The 13008-nt window shown below is 39.9% G+C and overlaps 1 protein-coding gene and 1 non-coding gene across 5 annotated transcripts in view; one reads left to right on the forward strand and one right to left on the reverse strand.

The window, feature by feature from the left end:
* Window positions 1–7219, reverse strand: part of SPAST (spastin) — a 58730-nt gene extending 51511 nt beyond the window's left edge. For all 4 annotated transcript variants that reach the window (XM_069494179.1, XM_069494177.1, XM_069494178.1 and 1 more), the window contains exon 1: window positions 6595–7219. In XM_069494179.1, coding sequence (XP_069350280.1) covers window positions 6595–7009 — 415 coding nt within the window. In that variant the 5' untranslated portion in view covers window positions 7010–7219. The remainder of the gene's footprint in view (window positions 1–6594) is intronic.
* On the forward strand, window positions 2065–2166 carry LOC138400396 (U6 spliceosomal RNA). The gene has a single exon (XR_011236289.1). It is a non-coding gene; the product is annotated as a U6 spliceosomal RNA (small nuclear RNA).
* Window positions 7220–13008: the final 5789 nt, after the last annotated feature.

Raw genomic sequence — 13008 nt, forward strand, 5'->3', positions numbered from 1 at the left:
GACTGCGGGGGAGAGGGGAAGAGGGAGGAGGTAAAGGGAAATTATTGTTTAACGGGTATAGAGTTTCTGTTTGGTATGATGAAATAGTTATAAAAATGGACAGTGGTGATAGCTGCATAACTTGTGAATGTACTTAATGCCACTGAATTGTATACTTAAAATGATAAATTTTATGTTACACATATTTTACTACAATAAAAACATGCAAAATAGTCCTTTACAGGCATTTTGCTAGGCCCTGGTACAGCCATGAAAAAGAACAAACTGGCTGAGCAAGCTGGCTCACATCTGTAATCCTAGGAGTCTGAGAAGCCAAGGTGGGAGGATAACTCGAGGTCAGGAGTTGAGACTAGACTAAGCAAGAGCAAAGACCCCGTCTCTACCAAAAATAGAAAAAAATAAGCTGGGCATGGTAGTGCAAGCCTGTAGTCCCAGCTACTCAGGAGGCTTGGGCAGGAGGATTGCTTGAGCCCAGGAATTGAGGCTGCAGTGAGCTATGATGTCACTGCACTCTAGCCCAGGTGACAGAGCAAGACTCTGTCTAAAAAAAATAAATATTTACGGCCGGGCGCAGTGGCTCACGCCTGTAATCCTAGCACTCTGGGAGGCCGAGGTGGGCGGATCGTTTGAGCTCAGGAGTTCGAGACCAGCCTGAGCAAGAGCGAGACCCCGATCTCTACTAAAAATAGAAAGAAATTATATGGACAGCTAAAAATATATATAGAAAAAATTAGCTGGGCATGGTGGCGCATGTCTGTAGTCCCAGCTACTTGGGAGGCTGAGACAGGAGGATCCCCTGAGCTCAGGAGTTTGAGGTTGCTGTGAGCTAGGCTAACGCCACAGCACTCACTCTAGCCTGGGCAACAGAGTGAGACTCTGTCTCAAAAAAAAAAAAAAAAAAATATTTAAAAAATTTTTTTAAAAATTTAAAAAATAAAAATATTAGCTGGGTGTGGTGGCACCCACCTGTATGTGAAGCTACTTGGGAAGGTGAGGGAGGAGGATCACCTGAGCCCAGGAGTTAAAGACCAGCCTGGGCAACATATCAAGACTCTGTCTCCAGAAAAAAAAAAAAAAAAAAAAAAACACCAAAAAAAAGAAATAAAAAAGAATTAGGACTGTAGATAACCTTTGCAAAGGATAGGGCAAGGTAGCAGCAGGCTTCTGGAACAATATTCTATTTCTTGACCTGAGTAAGTTTACAGCTGCGTGTTCAGTTTGAAAATTCATTTAGTACACTAACTATGCACTTTGTGTGTATTTTAATAAGTATACTTAAAAACTGAAAAGCCCAGCCTGGGCAAAAGTGAGACCCTGTCTCTACTAAAAATAGAAAGAAATTAGCTGGAGAACTAAAAATATAAAAAATTAGCCAGGCATGCTAGCGCATGCCTGCAGTCCCAACTACTCAGGAGGCTGAGGCAGGAGGATCTCTTGAGCTCAGGAGTTTGAGGTTGCTGTGAGCTAGGCTGACTCCACGGCACTCTAGCCTGGGCAACAGAGTGATACTATGTCTCAAAAAAAAAAAAAAAAACCAACCTGAAAAGATAGATGAGGAAGACCAAATATATTGAAATGGAAAGAGAGTATCAAAGTACATTAAGCAAAAAAGGGTCACAGATCATTCTGTATATAACATGTTTTTTTCCTTCTAATGAATAAATATTTATGTTTATATAAGTAGAAAGAGTCAGGAAACTTAATAATCATCTCCCTTAGTGTTAAGATTACAGAGGATTTTCACTTCCTATGTTTGTGCACTGTTTTATTTTAGTACGTACTACTGTTTAAACAACAGAAATACTGATATCCATCTTTAAATAGAGATAAATAGACTAATTTGCAAATTATCTACTGTATCTCTTCTTTCATATATTAATTAGTAGGACCCAGATTGCCACAAGAAGAGTCAAAACAAGGGTAGTTTGGGATAGAGAGAAGATTTATGTTTGCAAGTACATGATTTAGAACTGCGGTCCACAACCACCTTCTGTTTTGGTCAGGAGTTCCATACCAGCCTGAGCAAGAACAAGACCCTGTCTCTACTAAAAACAGAATAATTATGTGATCACTTCGGCAGCACATATACTAAAATTGGAACGATACAGAGAGGATTAGCATGGCCCCTGAGGAAAGATGACATGAAAAAATACATAAAAAAATTTAAAAAAAAATAATTAGCCGGGTGTGGTGGTGCATGCCTACAGTCCTAGCTATTTGGGAGGCTGAGACAGGAGGATTGCTTGAGCCCAGGAGTTTGACGTTGCTGTGAGCTAGGCTGACATCATGGGCCACAGAACTCTAGCCAAGGCTGTCCCAAAACAAAAGAATGTTACAAATTATTTTCTTGAAAGAACTTCTCAATTTATTATGGGTGCTGGGTAATTTTAATTTCCTTCTGTATATTTTCTATATTTTTCAAATTCTACATCAAGAGCTTGTATCATGTTCATATGTGAAAATAAAACATTCATTTTAAATCTTTTATAATAAAAGGCTGGGATACTAAGTGAGGAGTAAGGTTAGGTGGAGGCTTCCACCTATGGGTTGTTTAAATGTCTAAGGGTCACAATTAGCACAGGTTTTTTTCTTTTTTTATAATTTTAAAAATTGCACATGTACCTCTGATTGAAGCACAAGTATTTTTATGTCACTCTTTAGATACTTTTTCTTTCCCAAATCTCATTTATGTTGCTACTGCATCCTAAAAACAGTAACAGAAACTAGTATGAAGATTTAACAATGTTCTAACATACCTCCAGAGGCTCTAATCTTAAAAGTATAGTTGAATTAATAATAGTTCTCATTTACTGAGGACCTACTACAATATGCAAGCACCATATATAGCCAATTTCTGTCCTTGATGCCATATTCTTCAGCTCCTACAATATTCTGAGAAACTGGCTCACTCTCTTCCATACAACATACTGGGCCCTTACTGTTAAGTCCTATATCCTTGAGAAATCAGACCATACATAAAGAACCTCCACCACTGTATTACTCAGGAGATCTCAGGCTTATCTACTTGCAGTAGTCATGTAGACCATGTTAGGTCATATTCTGGTTAATCCAAAGAACCACAATGACGACCTTCTCTTTTCCTCCAAGTATTTCAAGGAACCCATTACCAGCATTACAAAATAGAAAACCTGTTTATTGCCTTCAAAATCTAGTCAAAAATTAAAAAAATAAAAAAAATAGAAAACCTGTTTAGTATAAAATAAAAAGTGTAATATTATGAGCCTGTTCACCTAAACTCTGTTCCTGGTTCTGTTACTTTGCGTCCACTCTTTAAATCTAGTTTCTCCATTTATAACACGGATATCATATTAATGGCTATCAGTCTTCTAAGGAGGTTCAATGATTAAAGAAAATATCTACAAAAGTATTTAGCTCCTTGAGAAAAATGAGAGATATATAATATACATAAAATATAAGACATATATTTTATTCATCACATAACAAATGTCTTAACACAACTCACTAAAGTTTTTCTCAAATATCAACTAAAATGCAGAGCTGTGCAAATTAACTAATATCCAATAAATGAACCTCATATGTTCTTATATTAGGTAAATAGAACTTGCTGTGTTATTCCTCTCTTTTAAAGTAGCTGGTTTCAGACAAATTAGGCCTTTATAAAAATTCAGCGGAAATTCGAGTATGCCGTAAGAATAAAATTCAGAATAAACAGTCACCATATAAACCACAACATTTATACACTTTTATTAAAATGAGATTTAATTTGGTATTTATCATTTCTAGGTACCAAATGCTTCAATTAATTAACACCACCACAATCTGAAATAGTCTATTTCATCTGATGAAATAAAGTGGCTTTCAGTATAATTAGAAGCTAAGGCAAGTCGTTAAGGGAATGGCAGGGCATGGCAATGACAGCTCCTTAACAGTTCACCACAGCATAAGGAAACCTTTGAAGACTGCCTATCCAATCCATTTCTATTTGTTCATATATATTTTGATGCAGTGGGAAAGAGGGAGAATTAAATTCTCTTGGCATTGAGTTTTGTATTGTCAAGGATGACTGAGAGGCAAACTGACTTCATATGTGAACTCTCTTTCAACTACTGGATCAAGGGTAAAGTATAAAAATTTTCAATCCGCTAAAGAAAAAATTTATGACTGAAGAGAATCATAACAATATAAACTCAGTTTTACTTCATTTTTAAAGGAAAATGAATACATAATCTGTTTCAAATTTAATTTGGCGTATGATAGCATCAGCTGTAGAACATAAATCAAACTAAAGAGTTATCATAAGCCACTCTGATGTCCACTTTACAAAACACAATATAAATAAAGCAAAAAAATGAATAGAAATATTATCAGTAGAAAGAGTGTGAAACACAATGGTACACAGATCACTGAAAACATTTTTAAAAATTAAGGGGATTTAAGTATAATAGATATAAGCAAAAAAAAAAAAAAAAAAGCAAAAAAAAAAAAAAAAAGATATAAGCATACATGTGATACTCAAGGTAAGTTACCAGCATGAGACCCAAGGTCTGTCACTTACTCCTCACGTGGAACTGCTTTCTCTTCAGATCTAAGAGCCCAGGGTCTTTTTTTTTTTTTTTTTTTTAAATACATAGGTTTTCCTTAATCTCTCCTCTTATTCTACCTCCTAACTCCCATCACCCAGCATTAACCAAAATTTCTCTGCACGTTCTGACATTCTCTTCCTAAATACAATAATTAAAATAAGCTGCCCTTAAACATATCCCTCCATTCTAAAACATCTGATCAGAGGACTCTACTGCAATAAAACAATGCTTCTCTAGGAATGGATGATGGCCCCCTTCTTCATCCTCCCCAAGAGATCTTGGATATTCCTAAGAGGTGGTGAAGAATGGAGCAGTTAACAAAAACAAACACATAGTTTTCTTTTCTTAAAAGTGTTTCCTTCCTTGAACTCTCTTAACCTCCACTCTGTCCTTGACACTCCAAAAGCATGAATACTTGCCTCTTTCCCTATTATATCCTACTTCTCACTTCCAGGGCCCACAAAGGAAACAGGCATCAATAAGCATGAAATTCTAGAACAGATTCTGGTGTTGGTAGCAGAGAGAGACACTAGGAATGAAGTGCAGATTGCTCTTGTTTTCATTAACGGACAATGCAAGTGAGTACCTAATTGAGTAGTGGAAAGATTCTTTGGGAGAGGGAAAAGCAAGATCTCAGCACACTGATGGTAAGGATTAAAAGAGGGAATTTTTAAATATTATAAGACTCCTTCTTCTAACTTTATCATTTTCCATAAAAAGTTTATCATTAGCTAATAGCTTAGCTTTGGAATAACCTGCTTTATCCTTTAAGCCTCAGTTTCTTCATCTGTAAAATGCTGATACTAATAACACTTTCACTTTCCATGATTATTGTGAAGATTAAATAACACATGCAAAGCTAACAGCACAATGTCTGGCACATAAGAAAACTAAAAATGTTAACTTAAAAGAAACTTAAAGGGGCTGGGCGCGGTGGCTGACGCCTATAATCCCAGCACTCTGGGAGGCCAAGGTGGGAGGATTGCTTGAGGTCAGGAGTTCGAGACTAGCCTGAGCAAGAGTGAGATTACATTTCTACTCAAAAACAGAAGAAAAAAAAAAGAAAATTAGCTAGGCAACTAAAAATAGAAAAAATTAGATGGGCCTCGTGACACCCAGCTATAGTCGCAGCTACTCAGGAGGCTGAGGCAGGAGGATCACTTGAGCCCAGGAGTTTGAGGTTGCAGTGAGCTATAACGACGCCACTGCACTCTAGCCCCAGAAACAGAGTGAGACTCCGTCTCAGAAAGAAAGAAAGAAAGAAAGAAAGAGAAACTTGAAAGATATGGTAATCCTCACTTTCATCCAGAAACTTAAATTTTCATTGTAGGTTTTATTGTAAAATGATATGTATAAGTTTATCCAATTCATTTATTTAACACTTCGACTTAGAAACTTAGAGGCTACCTTGGAATACTGATTAAAATCAAAACAACCAGGGGCTAAAGTTTTATGCTAAAATACAACTTTACTGAAAAATATTCGGGAGTCATTATATTGATAAAATGACTGTTACGAAACTTTTAAAAATAATACAAATTCAACTGTAATCATTTGCAGCTGTTCCTTTCAAAATTAAGTTCTTTTTTTCCCTAACACTACAGTACTCTATTTTCATTAAAAGCCTATAACAAGGCACAGCTTCTTCGGTATCAAAACCTTTTGGAAACCTGGCTCAGAGGAAGCCACACATTGTTTACAGTGCTAGAAAGGACCCGTGTGGTCACTCTAGGACAACTGTCACAGTCACCAGCCCGTCTGCGTGTCTCACAGTGACTTGGGTCATGCACAAGTGTGGGGGAAGGCTGGAGTCTGAAACAAAGTCCATAGCTAGGGTTCTCTGAAAAGGTACAGAGGCTTAACTGAGAATCCTAGATGAGGCTCTGACTTGTGGGGGAGCAGTCTCCCAGGAAAAATTTCGGGGGCGCACCGCCCCTTCCCTCAGGAAAGGGACGCAGGTGTTGCCCTCCACGGCGACCCCACCGCTTTCTTCCCGCAGCCGCCGCCCCTTTCCCCCAGCCCCCGTTACCTTTCTCGTCCTCATCGATGCGCAGGGCAATGGAAATGTACTCGAAGGCCTGTTTGTGGAAGGCTCGGACGCTCTCGGCCTCACCGCCCGGCATCGGTGCAGGGGGCGAGGCCGAAGCCGGCGCCGGGGCGGCCCGGGAGCTCCTCTTGGCTGCCATGAGGGCGCGGGAGAAGCGCTGGCAGAGCCACACGAAGAGGAGCCCCAGGTGGAAGGCGACCAAACGCAGCAGCGCGAAGCCTACAAACAGCGGGTAGGAGAAGTAATACAGGTTCTGCTTATGCGGCGACTCGCGCGCAGGGGCCCGCCCGGCGGCGGGAGGGGCGGGGGCCAGGCAAGGAGGCGGAGGCCTGGGAGGCACCGGGCTGCTGGGGCCGCGGGAGCCTTTCTTCTTCCCTCGTGCACCCGGAGAATTCATTCACAGCTCCCACTGCCGCCGCCGCCATAACCCGCCTCCCGCAGACCGACGGGGACCAAGCGACGGCGGCGGCCACTGCGACGGCAAGGACCACAGACGCCCGAGCTCCCGCCGGCCCCAGGAGCTCGGCACCTCCACACAAGGCCCGCCGGCCCCGCCCCTTTCTCCTTCCGCAGCTAGGAGCACAGCCCTTTCGCCTCTTCCAGCTGTCGACGGCTCCAGCCCCTCCCTCTCTTCCTCTGTCCTCTCAGCCGCCTGATAGCCCGGAGCGGCGGCTGCGCACGCGCATGTTCTTCCGTGTCTTTCTCCGCCGCGCGCACGCCCCGTCTTTGTTGACCTGAGCTTCTGTGCGCGTGTGCGGCGCCCGCCGCTCGACCCTTCCCCTTAGAACTACAGTTCCCAAGGTGCAGTTCGCTCACGTCGGCCCGGGGCTCCGTCGTTCCGCCGGCTTCTCTGCCCCAGGACCTCCCAGTAGGGAACCTGGGTAATCAACCCACGCAAGAGGAAATTGTGGCTTGGGGTCGCTAGGGTAGGTCGCAAGTCCTATATCTGTCAGCGTTATCATTGTCTTTTACTTCTTTCATCGTGTTCAGCCGAGAGACCTAGATCTTCTGCAAAGGACAATTGATCCATCTCAGAAGCAATGCGTATCAATCTATTAATAGGAATTATTATCTAAGAGGAAAGCAGTTGTAGAGACAAACTTCAGGTCACCCCAAACAAAAAATGTTAGCCCAATGTGATGAGGTCAGCGAATTCAGAGGTTTGACTAGATTATTAGGTGTTTAGATGTCTAATCTGTAGAATTAATTTATTCAAATAAGGGAATTCTTAGGTTTTGCACAGTAACCATCACGTAGTTTACTGAAGAACCAACACTGTGTTCCCCCCCCTTTTGTAATCTACTAGACATCTCTTCCTTTGGGGAACTACCTCCTCATCTCTGCTCCTTGTATTCTAATGAGCTGCAAGCACAGAACCCAGATCACAAAGGTGGAAACAAACATTAGGTCAATCAGACTCTTCTGGGACCTGGAATCTTGGGTGGAGGGGGAAGGCTCTAAAAAGCTGGTCGATCAAGTCATCCCACTGAGATCCCCAGAGGTGCTGGGCTCCTGACTGGTTGCTTGATTATATAACCTATCCAATAAACTATTCAGTCTCTATTTCTCTCCCTGTCTCCTTTCCCCCTTTGCTCTCTCTCGCTTTTCCTATTTCCTATCTTTTTTTTTTCTCTCTTCTCTGTCTCTTTTAACTTGAGTTAGCCATAATTGTTTCTTTTTTCTTTTTTCTTTTTTTTTTTAGACAGAGTCTAGCTCTGTTGCCCGGGCTAGAGTGAGTGCCGTGGAGTCAGCCTAGCTCACAGCAACCTCAAACTCCTGGGCTTAAGCGATCCTACTGCCTCAGCCTCCCCAGTAGCTGGGACTACAGGCATGCGCCACCGTGCCCGGCTAATTTTTTCTCTCTATATATATTTTTTAGTTGGCTAGGTAATTTCTTTCTATTTTTAGTAGAGACGGGGGTCTTGCTCTTGCTCAGGCTGGTCTCAAGCTCCTGGCCTCTAGCCATCCACCCGCCTCGGCCTCCCAGAGTGCTAGGATTACAGGCGTGAGCCACTGTGCCCGGCCCATAATTGTTTCTTGTTGTCTAAAACTAAAACTAAGGAATTCTAACTGAGACAAAGTTGCCATTGTTTACAGTGTGAGGTTTACATATGCCTCACAAGAGCTTCCAACAATCTTCACATTCTGCCACAATTTTATCTAATTATTCCCCACCAATACTCCCCTACAAATACCATGGCTATTGCAAAAATGACCTATTCCCTGTTTCCCTTCTGCTGCTCCACTTTTCTGCCTCTGTGCTTATGCTAGTTCTTCATTCTGAAATGCCCTCTCTCTCTTTCAAATCTATTCATTTCTATTCCTGACTTCCCTCCAGAAAACCTGACTTGTCTTTTCATGATCTCCCCTTCCAGGCAAGTATCTGACTTCTCTCTTTTGAAACCCATACTACTTGTGTGAAATCTATTATATTTATACATATATCATGTAAACAAGATGTATATAACTTAAATGTATAAGTTAAAAATAATAAGCAACATCCAGTTTAAAAAATTAATCAGCTCCTTGAAGCACTCTGTGAGCCCCTCCCCAATTGCAACCTCTTTTCTCCCCTCTAGAGGAAGCTGCTATCCTGAATTTTGTATTAATCATTCTTTTGCCTTTCATTTTAGTTTACAATGTATTTTATTTATTTTTTTCCAAAATATTAAAGGGCTACAAATGTTTTTGTTACATGGTTTGAGTCAGGGCTGTAAATGTGCCCATCACCTGAATAGTGTTCATTGTACCCATTAAGTGGGTTTTTGCCCCTCCCCTTCTCCCCCAGCCCTCTGTTTAATTTCCATTGACTTTTATTTCCCTCTGTGCACTTGTGTGCCCATCAGTTAGTTCCAATTTATTGAAGAGTACATGTGGGGTTTGTTTTTCCATTTTTGAGGTAATTTGCTTAGGATAATGGTCTCCAATTCCTTCCAAGTTGCTGCAAAAGGCATTATTCATCCTTTTTATGGCTGAGTAGTACCCCATGGTATACATATACCACATATTGATAATCCTCTTATGAACTGATGGGCACTTGGGTTGATTCCACATCTCTGCAATTGTGCTGCAATAAACATTCAAGTACAAGTGTCTTTTTGATAAAGTGATTTCTTTTCTTTTGGGTAGATACCCAGTAGAGGGATTGCTCGATTGAATGGTAGATCTACTTTTAGTTCTTTGAGAAATCTCCATACTTTTTTCCTGTAGGGGTTGTACTAATATGCAGACCCACCAACAGTGTATAAGCTTCTCTCTGCATCCGTGCCAGCATTGATTGTTTTTTGGACTTTTTGACAAAAGCCATTCTAATAGGAGTAAGTTGATATCTCATTGTGGTTTTAATTTGCATTTCCCTAATGATTAATGATGTTGAGCATTTTTTTCATATGTTTGTTGGCCATTTGTCTATCTTCTTTTGAAAAACTTCTGTTCATGTCTTTTGCTCACTTTTTAATGAGGTTGTTTGTTTTTTTCCTACTGATTTGTTTGAGTTCTTTTTATTATAGATTCTGGATATTAGCCCTTTATCAGATGTGTAGATTGTGAATATTTTCTCCCGTTCTGTAGGTTGTCCATTTGCTCTGTTGATTATTTCCTTAGCTGTGCAGAAGCTTTTAATTTAACCAAGTCCCATTTATTTATTTTTCCTGTTGCTGTAATTGCCATTGGTGTTAGTTTACAATGTATTTATGTACCTATAAACAATGTGTTGTATGATTTTGCCTGGTTTTTACTTTTTATGCATTTTTTATTTCAAAATATTAATTAAGGGGGTACAAGTGTTTTTATTACATTGATTTCTTGTATAATGCTTGAGTCAGAGCTTTTGGTGTGCCCATCACCAAAAGTGTTCATTGTTCCCAACAGGTAAGTTTTTACCCCACACCCACCCTCCTGTCCTCCCCTCTCCTTGGTTTCTCATGTCCTTTGTATAGCTTTGTGCTTATGTATACCCATTTATTGGCTCCCTTTTATTAGTGAGAACATATGGTGTTTGGTTTTCCATTCCTGGTATACTTCCCTTAGGATAATGATCTCCAGTTCCCTCCACATTGCTGCAAATGACATTATTTCATTCGTTTTTGTGGCTGAGTAGTACTCCATGGTGTACATATATCACATTTTCTTTCTCCACTCATGAATTGAAGGGCACTGAGGTTGATTCCACATCTTTGCACTTGTGAATTGTGTGGTGCTGGTTTTTACTTTATATAAATGTAATCAGATAGCAAATATTCTTAATTTGCTTTTTCTGCTCATTATTTGTAAGTGTTTGAAATTCCTCCCTACTGATTTCTATAGCTGTAGTACATTTATTTTCAGTGCTATGTAGTATTCCATTTTATGAATTTACCACAATTTATTTTACCATTCAGTTGTTGAAGGATATTAGCTCAGTGCTTGTATGCTTGTAGTTTTTTTCTTTTTCTTAAGTAACTAACTTTTTAACTTGGCCAATATATGGCCCAATAGAAGAGTGGTTATATGGTTCCAGAGTCAGATTGGTTGCATTCAAATCTCTGCTCCATCACTTTTTGTGATCTTGAACTAGTGGCTCAGTCAGCTTTCCTATCTATTACGTAATACTAAAGTAGTAGACAGTACCTGGAATCAAGTTGATATTTGATATTTTTTTGAATGAAAAATGGTTCTTTCACATTTCCTCTACACTTATGCTATAGTCTAAGTAAAATGGACTACTGGCAAGTTTCTGAGCATTCTTGACCCTTTTCCAGGACTACAGTTATCCTCCAGTCAGTTTCCTTCCACTTAGAATGGCCTTTTCTCCTACCTTCACTGTCAAAGTCCTTCAAGACTTAATTCTAATGTTACCTTCTTGATAAATTCTATTCTTATCAGCTCCAGTCGAAATAATTCTATTTTTCAATTGCTATGACAATATAGTTGTGTTATTCTATGACTCTTATAATATATTGCGCTGCATGATAGTTAATTAAACACTTTATCACTTCCTGACAGAGATTGTAAACTTACTGAAGGCAGTGGTCACGCTTTATACATTTTTACTTACTTTCTACATCTATCCTGATGCCTTGCTTATGGTACTCATTTAATATATATGAATAATTTGAAAAACAATTTGAACATGATGATTGTATTAAGAAGCCACTCCAAAACTTACTGGCTTAAGATAACAGCCATTTATTTACTCACAATTTTGTGAGTCAACAATTTGGTTCATCTGGTGGTTCTTCTGATGGCCTTGTGGGGGCCGGTGGGGGTGGGTTTATTCATGTGGATGCAGTCATTTGATGGCTTGACCAAATGGCTGGATGGCCAAGCCGGCCTCACTCACATGTTCAGAGGTTGGTTGTGGCTGTTGGCTGGGACATATGTCTCTAGCAGGATAGCCCAGACTTCTTTACATGGCATTTGACTTCCAAGAGAGTGTAAGCAGAAGCTAGTAGGCCTTCTTAAAACCTAAACTTCAAAGTTACACAATGTCATTTCTACTGCATTTCTATTGTCAAAGGTGGCATGCAGTGGCTCATGCCTGTAATTCCAGCACTTTGGGAGGCTGAGACAAGAGGATCACTTGAGGCCAGGAGTTCAAGACCAGCTGGGGCAACATAATGAGACCTTGTATCTACAAAAATTAAAAAATTAACTGGATGTGGTGATCCCGCCTGTAGTCCTAGCTACTTGGGAGGCTGAACCAGAAAGAATACGTGAGCCTGGGAGTTGGAGGCTGCATTGAGCTGTGATCTCACAACTGCACTCCAGCCTGGGTGACAGAGTGAGACCCTATCTTAAAGAAGAGGAGGCGAGAAGTCACAAGGCCAACTCCAATGAAAGAGATGGGAAAATAAACTCCACATCCTGATAGGAAAGTGTCAAAGTCCCATTACAAAGGATATATATGTATGGAAGGAATTATTGTGGACATCTTTGCAAGTAATCTAGCATAGTGATTATGTGTAGAATTTCCTTTTATTTCATGTTCAGGTAAGAGCTTAAGCATCTTTCATTTAAGATGGCATTTCCCAGCTGTTTTGCTGCATCATAAAAACCTTAAATTTGATCACAGGGCAAATTAACATGCTTAAGTTTAAGGAGACAACAATAACGATGATGATGACGACTACTATTACTTGCTAGCATTTACTGAACCCATATTCTGGGGTAAACAGATGAACTTTTACTGTCTTATTCAATCATCACTACTTGAGTTAAGCATTATTGTCTTCATTTTTAAAAATAATTTGAGGCTCTAAGAGTCTGTTATTTTCTTAACATCACATATTAGTTAATTACACATACTACCTCAGTGATTTAAGGTAAAAATCTAAGGTTTCAAGAATAATATTTTTACATGGTTTGTTTATATTTTATTAATTATGAAATAAATATTAGCCCCTAGAGGATAAGTGA

Source organism: Eulemur rufifrons, chromosome 19 (assembly GCF_041146395.1).
Source record: "Eulemur rufifrons isolate Redbay chromosome 19, OSU_ERuf_1, whole genome shotgun sequence".
Classification (NCBI taxonomy): domain Eukaryota; kingdom Metazoa; phylum Chordata; class Mammalia; order Primates; family Lemuridae; genus Eulemur; species Eulemur rufifrons.